The 14581-nt window shown below is 41.8% G+C and overlaps 1 protein-coding gene across 1 annotated transcript in view; it reads right to left on the bottom strand.

Moving 5' to 3' along the window:
- The window catches only part of RBL2 (RB transcriptional corepressor like 2), a 55054-nt gene extending 45894 nt beyond the window's left edge, over window positions 1-9160 (bottom strand). Inside the window, exons 1-3 of the mRNA XM_049863834.1 lie at window positions 8798-9160; window positions 4185-4315; window positions 1652-1852 (exon numbers count right to left, since the gene is read on the bottom strand). Of these exons, the coding sequence (XP_049719791.1) occupies window positions 1652-1852; window positions 4185-4315; window positions 8798-9037 (572 nt within the window). The 5' untranslated portion in view covers window positions 9038-9160. The remainder of the gene's footprint in view (window positions 1-1651; window positions 1853-4184; window positions 4316-8797) is intronic.
- Between the last annotated feature and the right edge of the window lie 5421 nt (window positions 9161-14581).

The raw sequence follows: 14581 nt of genomic DNA, 5'->3' as shown, positions 1-14581 counted from the left end.
TTACCCTCTCAGGGGCTCATTTTCCCTATCTGTAACAACTTCACGAGTTTATCATAGGGATTAATTCAGGTAATATACATTTACGTTAAGAATTCTCAGGAAGTGCTATACATTATATTATTAGCAAAAAATGCTAATAAAAATTACAGAGTGATATCTGTGTATAATTTTCAAATAATCTCAAAATTTTCTTAATTAGAATGAAGAAAATATAATTATAAAAAATTATAATTATACACACTGATAAATGTCATATTTAAAGTCATTATCTACAATTCTCCAAAGAAAGAAGACGCTCTATATTTTTCTCTAAAGAGTCACATTGCCCTCACCCAGAAAAAAGCTTCTACCCAATTTTTAGGGTACTTAACTATAGACAGTCAATTGCCCTTTCCTAACTGCAAGCAAATGGGACGAGCTATTTCTATATCTGTGGGGTCAACTATATAAAATGTAATGGTTTGTTTTATTTAAATCCTGCTCACTTACTGTACACATAAAAAAAAAATTTTTTTAGAAACCTTTTATACATGAAAAGGAAATGAACATTATTTATTCTATTCAAATAAATATTTACAAAAAAGACTATGGCTGCTAACCAAAAGGTCAGCTGCTCAAATCCACCAGCCGCTCCTTGGAAACCCTTCTCTGTCCTGTAGGGTTGCTATGAGTCAGAATCGACTGGACGGCAATGGCTTTTTTTTTACCAAGTAGTCAACACTGACTCATGGCAATCCCACATGTGCCAGAGTAGAACTTGCTCCATAGGGTTTTCAATGGCTGATTTTTTTTCAGAAGATTGCCAGGTCTTTCTTCTGAGGTGCCTCTGGGTAGACTTGAACCTCCAACCTTCCAGTTAGCAGCCAAGTGTGTTAACCATTTGTACTGCTCAGGGACTCCTAAACAATTGTAACGACTCCTTTTCTCCCCTCTTGTCAACTTTTTTCTAGTTCTATTTTAAGAACAAATTTACATTTTTTGCATGTTTTGCATTTATAAACAAAACTTTTGTAATAAAGGTACATAATTTGCATCTCATAATTGTTCTTATGTATCGGTAAAGGTAAAAAACACTGAGCTAGAGTTAGTTTACAGACTTTGCAGACCTTTCCAGAAAGCATAAACTCATAGTTTCAGATCCCCAATCCGGTTTCTCTACTTCTGACTGGTTGTAAACACCCAACTATGTAAAGACGGCATTTAATTACGAAGGAGGATTGTTTACTACTCGGTTTGACACACGCTCCATAACAGAAAATACAGTGGCCAAATTTCGTACCTAGGAGAGCTACCTGGTGAAAATTTCTGAGGTTTGACTTTTCCAGTCTGCATTTTTAATTGTTTAAATAAAAAGGGAAAGTTTAAATAAACAAAGACCCCATACATTTTGCAATATAAAAGAACTTGTCCAACTCTTCATGGTTAACACACAATGAAAAGCAAAGGACTGGTATCAAGAGAAAACCTCTGTAATAAAGGTAGAGAATTTGTATCTCATAATTGTTCTTGTCTATCTGGGCAAAAAGGATTGTTAATGAAATCAATTATTTTTTAAAGACGAACAAAATAAACAGAGGGACACAAATTTAGGGATCAAAACTGAGCATAAGTGCATAATATTCCCAACTAACAAATATAAGTAAACGCATACCTCTGTTTTCTTCCTCTTTGCTGACGAGGTTGCTCCTCTTGAGGATATTTAAAAATGTCCCGAAAAATGGGTTCGTATTTCTTAAAAATTACAGCAGAAACAGTGAAGTTTCTTTCTAATCTCTCAGTACGTTCTCGGAAATGTGGGGGTAGGTTTGCCATGTCTTCCCACTTCTTCATCTTGTTAAAAAACTCAATTAAGCTGATATTTAAGATAAAAAAAGACATTTTCATAATTAACATGAAGGAAAAGCGTACAAATATAAATAAAGGTAAAACAAAATTACCTCATTATATTATTACTTTTAGACAGTAATAGAAAATCATAACTCATGCCTCTGGCTAGCTTAATATCTATTCACCTGAACCTCCTAATTTTTTTTCTGAGACTACCTGACTTTGTTTTTAATTAATATTTTAAAAATACAAATTAATTAACAAGAGTAAGATTTAACAAATGTTAACGTTTGATGAATTTTGCCGTATTTGCCTCAGATGTTTTAAGAACTAAAAACACCACAGAAATACCCAAAATTCCAGGTTCCCATTTGTACTCTTCCCAATCCCATTCCTCACCCTCTTCGCCTAGGATAACCCATTCAAAAGTTAGCCTGAATGCTTCCCAGGAACGTTTTATACTTTGTCTACATGAAACAACAAGTACTATCTTTTTATGTGTATTTTTACATTTTATAATAAATGGTATATTTATCACTCTGCAACTTGCTTTTTCACTGTTTCAGAAATTCATTAATGTTGATACATATATAAAAAAATAGCTTTATCTAATTCATTCATTTTAATAGCTCAAAACATTCCCTCATATGAAGACATCACAATTTTTTTGTATCTACTCCACAGTCAGTGGAAATTTAGGTTGTTTCTAAATTTTCAAGACCAAAAGTGCTGTAATGAACATATCTTTGTATGTGTAGATTTTACTTTTTTGGTGAAAATATTTAAATTTTAATTTATTACATACTTGTATGGGAAAAGTTTCTTCAGGGGCTTATCCCAAGAAATGGAATCGCTGAGTCAGAGAATGCTCAGATTCAATTTTATTAGATACTGCCAAACTTCCCACCAAAGCAGTTGTCGATTTAGACACTCACCTCCGTACACCAACAGTATAATGAGTTTCTGTTTTCATTACACACTGACCACACTTGGTGTTGTCAGGCTTTAAATTTCCCTAATCTGATGAGAATGAAATATTATTTTATTTTTACTTTGAATTTCCTTGATTACTAGTGACAGTGAGCATATTTTCCTCTATTCTTTAGCTATGTGGGTTTCAGCCTTTGTGAAGTCATATTCTTTTATCCATTTTTTAGTGGGTATTTGTCTATTACTTAACCATTTGTTAGTAATTCTACTTCTTTGTCAGTTATATGCACTGTAAATATCTTCTCCCAATCTGCTCTTTTTAATCCAGTGAGTCCACTATGGCAGAAAAGTATTAATTTGAACCTATATGTAAAAAATTAAAGATAAAAACTGAAGGCTTTGAAATGGAAATAAAACTTTAATATGCTTGCATTTAAGTGATAGATAAGTTTGTCACTACAGTTTATTACGATGACCCCATAATTTGATCTTTGCCTCTGAAGTTCCTTCTCTTACACTTAATTGGATTACTCTGCCTTTATTTTTCTTACTAGTAAATGATTATGCTGTTGAATCTCACTTAAACATAGATTTACAGCCCAGTGTTCAACTATCTATGCACTGTCTCTTGTTCTTAGGCCTAAATATAACTCTGGATGGAGTTCATGGTTAATAAATAGGCTACAACTAAAACATTACATTCCTTGTTAATTATTTTAATATTAAGTAATTTTTTAAATCACTAAGACCATAAATTTTGACAGAGGTATTCCCAGCCCATCCCCTCCCTCCAGTGCCAAACATCCTTTTCCATCAATCTTACTGAGCCAGAAAGGAAAATTGACCCAGAAAACACAAAAAATAAATGGAAACAATTCAGTTGCACAATAGGTAGAAAAAGCAACTTCTGCCTCTTCTTTTAAACATTAATTTTGACCCTCTCTATAATTGATTATAATAGTGTTACTAATCCCCAAACAGCAAGTCAATATATATTTACACATTCCATATATATCAAGATACAAGTCCTACGTATGTAGCTCTAAGTATAATACCATATAATCAGTACTGTATTTACCTTTTCAACATAAAGCATCTCCTATGTTAAAAAGGTAAACACAAAGTTTCTCCATGTCCTTATTTAGAATCCTCCCAGTATTACCATAATAATGAGTCACACCTTCAAGAGTAAACTCTCCCATGTAAGCACCTAATACATTAAAATTTAAATATTTTTCAGCAAAAAATTAAAATATAGTGGATGCTGACCTGGATGTAGTAAAGGAAAACCATAACCTAGCTTCTAAATTCAGCACTCCACGGGTACAAACGCTTGGAAAATAATGAGAGAGAATTCTTACTTACGACTAAGATTTATGAGCTTTTTTATTAGTCACATTCTACTCTTCAAATTCTAACATAGTTACCTCTGCTCTGAACATCGCAGGATTCTAGTTAAAGATACATAGTTTCCTTCAACTGTTCCTTTGCTTACTGTTGGAACACATTTTCTGCAAGCCACATATAAGGCACATGCTAACCAATGAAGATCATTTCCCTGTAAAAGAAAAGTGAATTTTAGCTAATGTGCCATATATATCTCAATATAAAAGAATTCTTACGTTCAAATCAAAAGTATTGTTTATATATCTGTGGCAAACAATTTTCCAATGATGGCCCTATCCTATATGCTCTTTTTATAATGTGATAATGACATTCTCCCACTAAGAGGTAGGAATCTGAGCCTGGGCAGACTTTTTTTTTGGCTCCATAATATCACATTTATTTAAACTGAAATACATATTATTATGTTGTAAAATAACACGGATGATTGATGATGTAGGACAAAAGGCCACGTGGGTTCTCATTCACCTGGGAACATTTTCCAGTATTGGGCAGACTTTTTTAACTGCTTCAACCAACAGCATAGGTAGAAGCAATGCTATGTAGCTTCCAAGATCATAAAGGGCAATAGAGATTCCACCTGGCTCACTATCTCTCTGGACATGTGCCTTGGGAAATCTGGCCAACCAACACTGAAGAAGTCTGGCTGTCTTGAATCACGCCATGCTAGAGAGACCACATGCACAGGCCACTCACATATACAGAGAGATACCCACAGAACCCCAGCTGTGCCAGCCCCTGTTCAAGTCTTCCAGGTGTAAGACACCAGGCTTTGTCAAGCAGGAACACGACTTCTCTACTGTGCCCTGTCTGAATTCCTGACCCAGAGAATTTGTGGGCATAATAAATTGTTTTATGCCACTACGTTTTATGGTAATTTGTCACAGAGCCATAATAACTGGAACAATATTATTGTTTATATAGTTTTTATCTTACTCAAAATCCAGAGAGTGAAAGAAATAAATGAAAAATTAAGCTTTAATATATATTCAACCACTAATTTTATACCTGATCAAACTGTACACACAAATACAGATACATAAAACTTCTTTCTGTAACCACAGGGGCTACTGTGGATCCACTTCTGAACAGCATCCACAGAAATCATTTTTAGGGCATCATTTCTAAAAGATCATCTTCAGCATTATTTCTTTTCAAGATGTGACACACTTTACTCTCCCTATCAGGCCTTTAGTTACACTATAGCCAATGCTGATCTAAATGAAAATGAGAGGAACTGGAAATTCTCTATTTTTCAGGTTACCACATAAACTTGCTTAAAAACCAATTACAATTATTACGACATAGCCACACACACACAAAGATCTGTGTATTAAACATATCTCTGGGAGATTCCTGATTTATCAGATTGCAAAGTAAATTCAGTTTTATAATTAATGAATTTCTCTACTATATCCAGATTTCTTACTAAAAGAGATAAAGTTAAGCAAGTCACACAATTATCCTGTGTTTTAATGAAAGGTTAGTAGATTATCTATAACGGTCCATGTTGGTCCTAGGGAATTCACACCTATATAATACCTACAAAGAGGAAAAAAAACTAGGCTTACATATAAAATTCCATAGTGCTTAAAGAACAAAGCAGAGTGGGGAAGCTCTTTGTAATCTATGCTAAATAGGCCACAGACAACATTAGAGAAGGCTCTGCCTGGTTTATCTTGGTCCTAAAATATATTTGTTAAAAAAGTGCCTGATGCAAAAAATAAGATAGCAGCCATCCTCAAAATTAACAGCCCATAGTCATATACCTATGGGTTTAAACGGATCTGGGTTTGAATTAAGGGTGTGCCATATATTAACTGGAGCCCTGGTGGTACAGTGGTTAAGAACATGGCTGCTAACCAAAAGGTCAGCAGTTCAAATCCACCAGCCACTCCTTGGACACCCTATGGTGCAGCTCTACTCTGTCCTATACAGTCACTATGAGTCAGAATCTACTAGATGGCAACACATTTTTTTTGGGGGGGGGGGGCAAACTACTTAACAGCTCCAGAGGCTCAGTTTTCTTATCCGAGGACTATGAGAATTAAATGAGTTAACAACTGTAAAGCACAGAAAATACAAGAAATCAAACAGTTAAATTCTTCAACCAGTATTCTGTTCTAAGTATTATATGGGGTGAGCTTTATACTCCATTGTACAGCTCCACGAGACTAACATCCCATGTTATCTCACATTATACATAAATATAAGCTTCATGTGGGTAGAGATTTTTTATCTGTTTTGTTCACTGCTCTAGCCCCAGCACCTGTAACAATGTTTGGGAAATCATTTGCCAATGGAAACCCCGGTGGCGTAGTAGTTAAGTGCTATGGCTGCTAACCATAAAGGTCAGCAGTTCAAATCCACCAGGCGGTCCTTGGAAACTCTATGGGGCAGTTTTACTCCATCCTATAACCCTGGTGGCCTAGTGGTAAAGTGATACTGCTGCTAACCAAGAGGTCGGCAGTTCAAATCCGCCAGGTGCTCCTTGGAAACTCCATTGGGCAGTTCTACTCTGTCCTATAGGGTCGCTATGAGTGGGTTTGGTTTTGTGTTTTTTTGTAGGGTCATTATGAGTCAGAATCGACTAGACGGCAACAGGGGGAAGGGGCAAGAAATATTTGACCAAGGAGGGAACATTCATTTACTAGGTAAACTGGGCTAAGAAACTGAGACTAGAGTTTTAAAAAAATATCAGGTAATCAAACATGAGTTTTCAAAAATAATTCACTTACCATCTACTATGTGTCACTTATGTTTAACACTGGACTTATAAAACTTAACCTCCATTGAGTTGAAACACTTTAACTACATGGTGATAACGCTTGTTCTACTTAACGTACAGGATTATACTGAAGGTAAAATAAGAGCTTGTTTAGTGGTGCTTATGCCCTTGACAAAAACCAAACCTAGTGCTGTGGAGTCGATTCCGACTCATAGCAACCCTATAGGACAGAGTAGAACTGCCTGGAGGATTTGAACTGCTGACCTCTTGGTTAGCAGCTGTAGTACTTAGCCACTATGCCACCAGGGTTTCCTATAGCGACCCTATAGGACAGAGTAGAACTCCCCTGTACAGTTTCCAAGGAGCGCCTGGCGGATTCGAACTGCCGACCCTTTGGTTAGCAGCCGTAGCACTTAACCAGTACGCCACCAGGGTTTCCTACAGGGTCGCTATGAATCGGGATTGACTCCACGGCACTGGCTTCTGGGTTATGCCCTTGCCAAAAAAGGGTCCTCCTCTTTGCCTGACCACAGGGGGCATGAGGGATAAACAGGAACATGGCCTATCCAGTTAGATCACCCGAGTATGTGAAAAAGCTTTGTAAACTCTAAAGCGCTGTCAGCACGAGTGTCTACTATGAACCACGAACTACACATTACCTTGTTTAACCTTCAGAACAGCTCTGTGAGGCAGGTACACACATCTTCACTTTAAAAAAAAAAACACATCTTCACTTTACATACCAAAAAACTGAGGCTTGGAGTGGTTAAGTAAGTTGTCCAAAGCCACCTAGAGGGGTCAGGTTCTAAGGCCACTATACTACTTTTTTTTTCCTGTAGATATAACAAAGGGGCGTGGGAATTAGCAATTGAATTAGAAGTCTATTAACGCCAGAAGAGCAAAAAATGACTTTACTCAGCAGGGTGACACCTGGGCAAGAACACCCTATTAAGACAGTAAGACCTCGGTTAGGCCTTTGCATCCTGAACATTTTTGCCCGACTCCTTCCACAGACTGTAAATGAAACGACTTCAGAAAACCAAGTGGACTCGTGTTTAAATGCCGCACATACTGGCAGTCGAACAGCTGACAAGCCATCGGACTTCCGTGTCACTCCCCATTGGCCCGGGAAGGGGAGGTGCCCGAGGCGTTGACGGTCACTGGCTAGACTGCCCGTTTTTCTCATCTGCAGCCCGGTGCGAAGAAAAGAACAGAACGTGCCCGGGTCCCGGAGACTGTAAGAGCCCCCTCGGCGACGTCTGGGGTGGTCCCAGTCCTGACCTCCTAGTGACAGGTGGGGGCGTGGGTCTCTGACCGGGTAGTCACTTGGCCCGGGGGAGACTCGTCGTAAAAAATAAACACACCCCAAAATTCAGCAGCGCGTGCACTTAAACGGACGCAATGCCTGCACGAAGGCGCCTAGAGACGGGCTGCACGCCGGGGTCTGGCAACGCGGGCACTGCCCCCTGGCTCCCCACGGGCTAGCGGCGCCGGTGCGATCCCTGGCAGTCGGCCCGCGGGCCGGGCAGGGGGCCGGAGGGGTCACGCCGACCCATCTCTGAACCGGCGACCCCAGCACGACCTCGGCCTGGCTGTCACACGCCGAGAAGAGCAGCGAGAGCCGGCTGGCGTTCGCTCGGCGCCGCTAAGACGGCTCTGCAGGCGCGGCGTCCAGGCTACGGCGCGGAGAGCGCGTCCCCGCCTCCCCGGCTGCGCTCCGCGGGTCCGAGCGCTGCCCGGCACCGACCCCGGGCAACAAGGGCCCCGGGCGACAAGGCCCCCGGCGACAAGGCCCCCGGGCGACAAGGGCCCCGGGCGACAACGCCCCCCCGGCGATAAGGCCCCCGGCGACAAGGCCCCCGGGCGGGGCGCACTAGGCCGGCCCGGCCCCAGCCCCGGCCGGCTCACCTCCAGCGTGTAGCTCTCGCTCATGCGCCGGTAGCTCTCCCAGGCCTCGGCCCGCGCCGTCTCGTCCATGTTGAGGCGGCCGCACAGCTCCTCGAACCGCAGCTGGGTCTGAGCGACCGGCGACAGAGCCGCCTGCGCGGAGTCCTCCGCCTCGCCTTCGCCCTCCTCCTCCTCCTCCGAGGCCGCCGCGGGCGGCGGGGGCGGCGGGGGCGGCGGCGACTGGTCGCTTCCCGACGGCATAGCGCACTCTGGGCGGCAGGTCCTCAGACGAGCCGAGGGCCAGGGCCCGGAGCCATTCAAACCGCGAAGGCCCGCCTGTCGGCCGTCCTCGCCGGACTGCGCCGCCTCCAACGGCGCCGCACCTCAAATAGGCACCCGTAGTTCTGGGCGTGGCCTGCCGGGAAATGTAGTCCGGGCCGGGTGCCCGCGGGGGCCAAACGCAGGACCGACAACCACGTCCGGGGCAGTGGGTGGGCGTCTCCCTGCGACCGAGCTGGAAGGGCACCTCTGCAGTATACGTACCTCTCGGTCGTGAGGGGGGCCATCGTGGCTGTACTGCCTAAAAACCTAGCCTAGTGCCGTGCTGTACTGACATCCAAGAAACATGGATGGATACACGAAGGCTTATTGTCCGAGCTGTTCCCAGAAATCATACTTGCTCGTTATCTGAGTTACTTTAGCTAAAAAAAAGAAAAATAGCAAGGGGCTAATTTGCCTAAATTCAAGTCACAGCGCCATTCCTAATTTCGAGTTTTTCCTATGTTTTAAGTTTATGTGACCTTTTAAAGTAATTATTGTTTTTTTTTTTAAATCTTTCTTTAATGCAATAATTCAATTTTTCCAGTGGGCAAATTTGCATTCTCTATAAGTGACATTGGAAACCCTGGTGGTAGAGTGGCCAAGAGCTACGGCTGCAAATCAAAAGCAGCAGTTCGAATCCACCAGGCGCTCCTTGGGAAGTACCAGGCAGTTCTGCTCTGTCCTATAGAGTCGCTATGAGTCGGAATCGACTCGACGGCAATGAGTTTGGTTTTTGGTTTTATGAGAGACATAAAGCCCTGGTGGCGTAGTAGTTAAAAGCTATGGCTGTTAACCAAAAGGTTGGAGCCTGGAATCCACGCTATGGGGCACTTCTACTCTGTCCTATAGGGTCGCTATGAGTCGGATTGATGGCAACAGGTTTGATTTTTGGTTTTCATAAGGGACATATTTGCACTATCATCAACTACCTACCCAGTTGGCTTAACTTTATTCCCTTTTTTATGTTTTTACTTGTTCTTTTCATATGTGTAGTAGACTTGAGTCACTTTAATTCCAGTTCTGTTTGTTTTTAGGGAGCCCTCGTTGCACAGTAATTAAGAGCTGGGCTGCTAACCAAAAGGTCACAGCTCAAATCCACCAGCTGCACCTTGGAAGACCTGTGGAGCAGTTCTGGTCTGTTCTACAGGGTCCCTATAAGTTGAACTCACCCACGACAGGTTTGGTTTGGTTTTTGATTCCTGCCTGAGGAATTGTAAGACATTGCTGTTATTTTTATTTTGCTCAGTGGGTTATCTAAACTGAGGAAAAGAACCCAAGTGCTAGGCCAAAAGAAGGAATTTTTGGAAGCTATAATGTATAGGAAGGAGAGACCTGGGGTAAGAAAAGGAACTAAAGCAAGTAACAGGATGTTTTAGGAACAATTTTTATTCTATTGTTGTTGAAAGTATACACAGCAAAACACAGACCAACAGCTTCTGCAGGTACAATTCAGAGGCATTGATTGCATTCTTTCAGTTGTGCAAACATTCTTGTCCTCCTTTCCCAAATTGTTGCTCCACCATTAACATAAACTCACTGCCCTCTAAATTTCGTATCTAATCATTTGAGTTGCTGTTGTCACTTTAACCCCATGTACACAGTTCTTAAAAGAGCACAATACTCAAGGCGGGCATTCCTTACTTCACAGTTCTTAAAAGAGCACAATGCTCAAGGCGGGCATTCTTTACTCATTAAGCTAAACGATTGTTTGGTTGAAAGAAGACTGTAGGGGATATTTTTGGTTTAAGGTTCAAAGATTATCTCAGGGCATTTAGTTTTGGGTTAGGAACAATTTGAGACAATGAAACCCTCTCCCTGAAACCTTCATTAAAATTAATGTTAATTAGTATGCTTTTAGATTTGGATTTGCTAAGTGCTGAGTCTCAAGGTGACTATGGGGCAAGAACAGAGGCCCAATATGAATGGTTTATAAATTTTTTTTTTTTTTATAAAAAATTCTAGTACTTTCCTTACATTTAGGCTGAGGACACTAAACTTAAAAATAATGATCTTGTTTATTTTGGGTACCATTATCAATACTGTACTAGAGGAAAAACTTGAATTGTTTACTGAGGTAAAATTACCTTTGCCATATTTAGTAGAGTTATTTTTATTACCATCAAATATGTATTTTATTAAAATAATATTTGCTTGTCAATATCAATATTTTCAAGTCCTTCTGTGGTGGATTGTCCCTAAAATGGCTACAATGGTATTTCTAGTCTCACATGCTCTTCTAGAACTTGCCATTGAAACCTGAGGGTGAGGGGAGGGGGCTCTTGAGATAACGTGATTTCTGAGGCTTGCTCATAAAATACAATACAGCTTTCATCTCCTGCCACACCTCCCCCCGCCCAGCCCCCAGATGTTCACGCTTTCAACCCAGCCACGACACTGAGGAAGCCTGGATCACATGGAGGAGCCCATGGCCCTCAGCCCTAGCCATGTTCAGTGAGCCAGCTTGGAAGCAGATCTTTCAGCCTTCGGTTCGTTGTCCCAGCTGGTTGACCCAGCTGACACCACAAGAAGCAGGGAGTTGATTCGGAGTCATAGCGACCCTATAGGGCAGAGTAGAACTGCTCCATTGGTTTCCAAGCCTGTGATCTTTATGGATGCAGACTGCCACATCTTTCTCCTGCAGAGCAGCTGATGGGTTCAAACCTCTGAACTTTTGATTAGCAGCCTAGCCTTAACCACTGAACCACCAGGACTCCTTAAACTTGCTATAAAAAAACAAAACTTGCTACACAACCCAGCAATACGACCTCTAGGTATTTACTCAAGAGTAATGAAAACTTAGGAGCTGGTCCATGAGAGAAAGATGTGGCAGTCTGTTTCTGTAAAGATTTACAAGCATGGAAACCCTATGGAGCAGTTCTACTCTGTTCTGTGGGGTCGCTATGAGTCGGAATTGACTCGATGGCAATGGATATAGTAAAATTATATTAAATGTCATGAGAAATGGCCAGACTTTATAATGGCTATACCATTTTTCATTCCCTCTCACAATGAAATTAAATTTTTTTTTTTCCTTTGATCATAAGGCTCAAAGTGTTAAAAAAAAAAAAAATTCCTTCTGGATTGAGTTATTAGAACCATGACTTCAACTGTGTTTGTGATTTGTTTCCCATAGGTATTAAAAAAAAAATGTGTTGCTATCAGTAAGAGCTGTTTGTTGGTTGGTTCAATTTCCAATTGAGGGTGCTAATTTATATTTCACCTGATATGTGGAGTCTCTTGTTGATACCTGAGTTTATTCACACCTTAATTCTGGTTTATTCAGTCAGGTATTCGTGTCCTTACGGACTGATACTGTTGAGAGAGGGTCATGCTAGAACCCTTTTGTTAACCATCTGATGTTCTCTTCTCCCAAGAATTGTGTGCCTCGCTAAGAGCCACAAAAACTGTTTAGAATCAGGCTTGACCGGTCCCAGCACCCTCTTGGTGACCTATAGAACATTAAGTGCCTCATGCTTATTAACTCCTCTGCCCCTAGGTGGAGTATAGCTGCCATTTTTTGAATATGTGACCTATGTAACAGTATGTAGGCCCCACTACACCTGTGTAATATGACCAAGAATGTTGTTAATGTGAGTTACACAATCTCTTTGGATGTCAGCCTTATAAAAATAACTGTCCACTACCCCTCGCCAAGCAGGAGGCACTACCCCCAACTGTTCCTTTCCTTGTGAAACGAAATAAAGGTGCCTTTCTGATCTCTCACCTCGGCCTCTTGGTTATTGGCTATGACAATTTGTGCCAAGCAAAACCTGGGGTTTCCCACCTGACAATGCTCTGGGCTCAGTAAGTCTGCCCCTTAGACCAGCTTTGGGTATTGTGAATGAGAATTTGTGGGCTAAAAATTCAATCTACAGTGTAAACTATGAACAATTAACTAGATTTAATACACAGGGAAACCTTGGCACTCCAGGTTAAACACATCCTGTCCTTTTGGCCCATTCTGCTTTTATGAACAGCTATTGCCCACAAGGCTCATTGACGTGGGCTTTGCTCTACCTCCTCTCAACTGAAGGAGCTCTAGTGACACAAAGATAAAGCTCTCACCTGCTAACTGAAAGGTCTGCAGTTTGAACCCATGAGCAGTTCTGCAGGAGGAAAGACCTAGAGATCTACTCCACGATCTGCTCTTCTAAAGATTTCGGCCTAGGAAACCTTGAGAGACAGTTCTGCTCTGTCATATATGGTGTTATGGATTGAATTGTGTCCTTCAAAAATGTGTGTCAGTTTGGCTAGGCCATGAGTCCCAGTATTGTGTCATTTTGTCATCTGATGTGCTTTTCCTATGTGTTGTAAATCCTACCTCTATGATGTTAGTGGAGTGGGATTAGTGGCAGTTATGTTCATGAAGAAGAACTCAGTCTACAAGATTAGGTTGTGTTTTAAGTCAATCTCTTTTGAGATATAAAAGAAGCGAGCAAAGAGACATGGGGACCTCATACCACCAAGAAACAAGAGCCAGGAGAATAGCATATCCTTTGAACCTGGGGTTCCTGCACTGAGAAGCTCCTCAACCAGGGAAGATTAATAACAAGGATTTTCCCCCAGAGCCTATATAGAGAGATAGCCTTCCCCTGGAACTGGTGCCCTGAATTTGGACTTCTGGCCTACTAGACTGTGAGAGAATAAGTTTCTCTTTGTTGAAGCCCATCTACTTGTGGTGTTTCTGTTATAGCAGCACTAGATGACTAAAACAGAATTTGGTATCGGAGTGGGGTGCTGCTCTAACAGATAGCTAAAATGTGGAAGCAGTTTTGAAACTGTGAATGGGTAGAAGCTGGAAGAGTTTTAAGTGCCTTGAGGAGACTGCTGATGGAATTAGGGATGTAAGACAATTCTGGTGAGGGCTCAGAAGGAAGTGAGGGGAGCTGTTACACTGGCGACAGCACAGATAGAAAGAAGCACCATAAGAGAAACAGCAACAGAGAACTGGCAGTGGCAGAACCAGGAGACCAGTATGAGATGGCACTGGAGCTGACCTACAGAGCAAGAGAGCTGAGTGCCTTCTGGCTGAAGTTTACTGGTGGAGTAGGGTGCCTCCAAGCGCTTAGCGGAAGAGCTACAGAGTTTTGGAACACTTGCCCCAGCAGGGCAGATGCAGGTGGTGAGGCCTGAGGGGCCAAGAGGCCAAGGAACCAGGGAGCATAGCTGCCTCAATCTCAAAGGGTGGAATCACCACTCAGATGAACTCGGAGAATGGGGTTGCCCAAATTCAAGAGAGCAGAGTTGCCATTCCAGTGGGCCTGGAAGGTGGAGCTGAAGCTTAGAGCCAAGGGGCCTCCGCTGAGAATCCGGACAATGTGGCCAACACCTAGAGTCTGGAGGGCAGGGCCATTGTCTAAACATTTTTAGAGAACAGAGGATTATTTTCAAGCCTTGAGGGCTAATGTAATGTGTTCTGCCCACTTGCTTGGTGCCTTTTATGCCTTCTTTCCCTCCAGTTTCTCCTATTTGTAATGGAAACGT

This window comes from Elephas maximus, chromosome 21 (genome assembly GCF_024166365.1).
Source record: "Elephas maximus indicus isolate mEleMax1 chromosome 21, mEleMax1 primary haplotype, whole genome shotgun sequence".
NCBI lineage: Eukaryota > Metazoa > Chordata > Mammalia > Proboscidea > Elephantidae > Elephas > Elephas maximus.
Note: the sequence above shows the minus strand (reverse complement) of the source record. Positions and strands in the feature narration are given on the sequence as shown.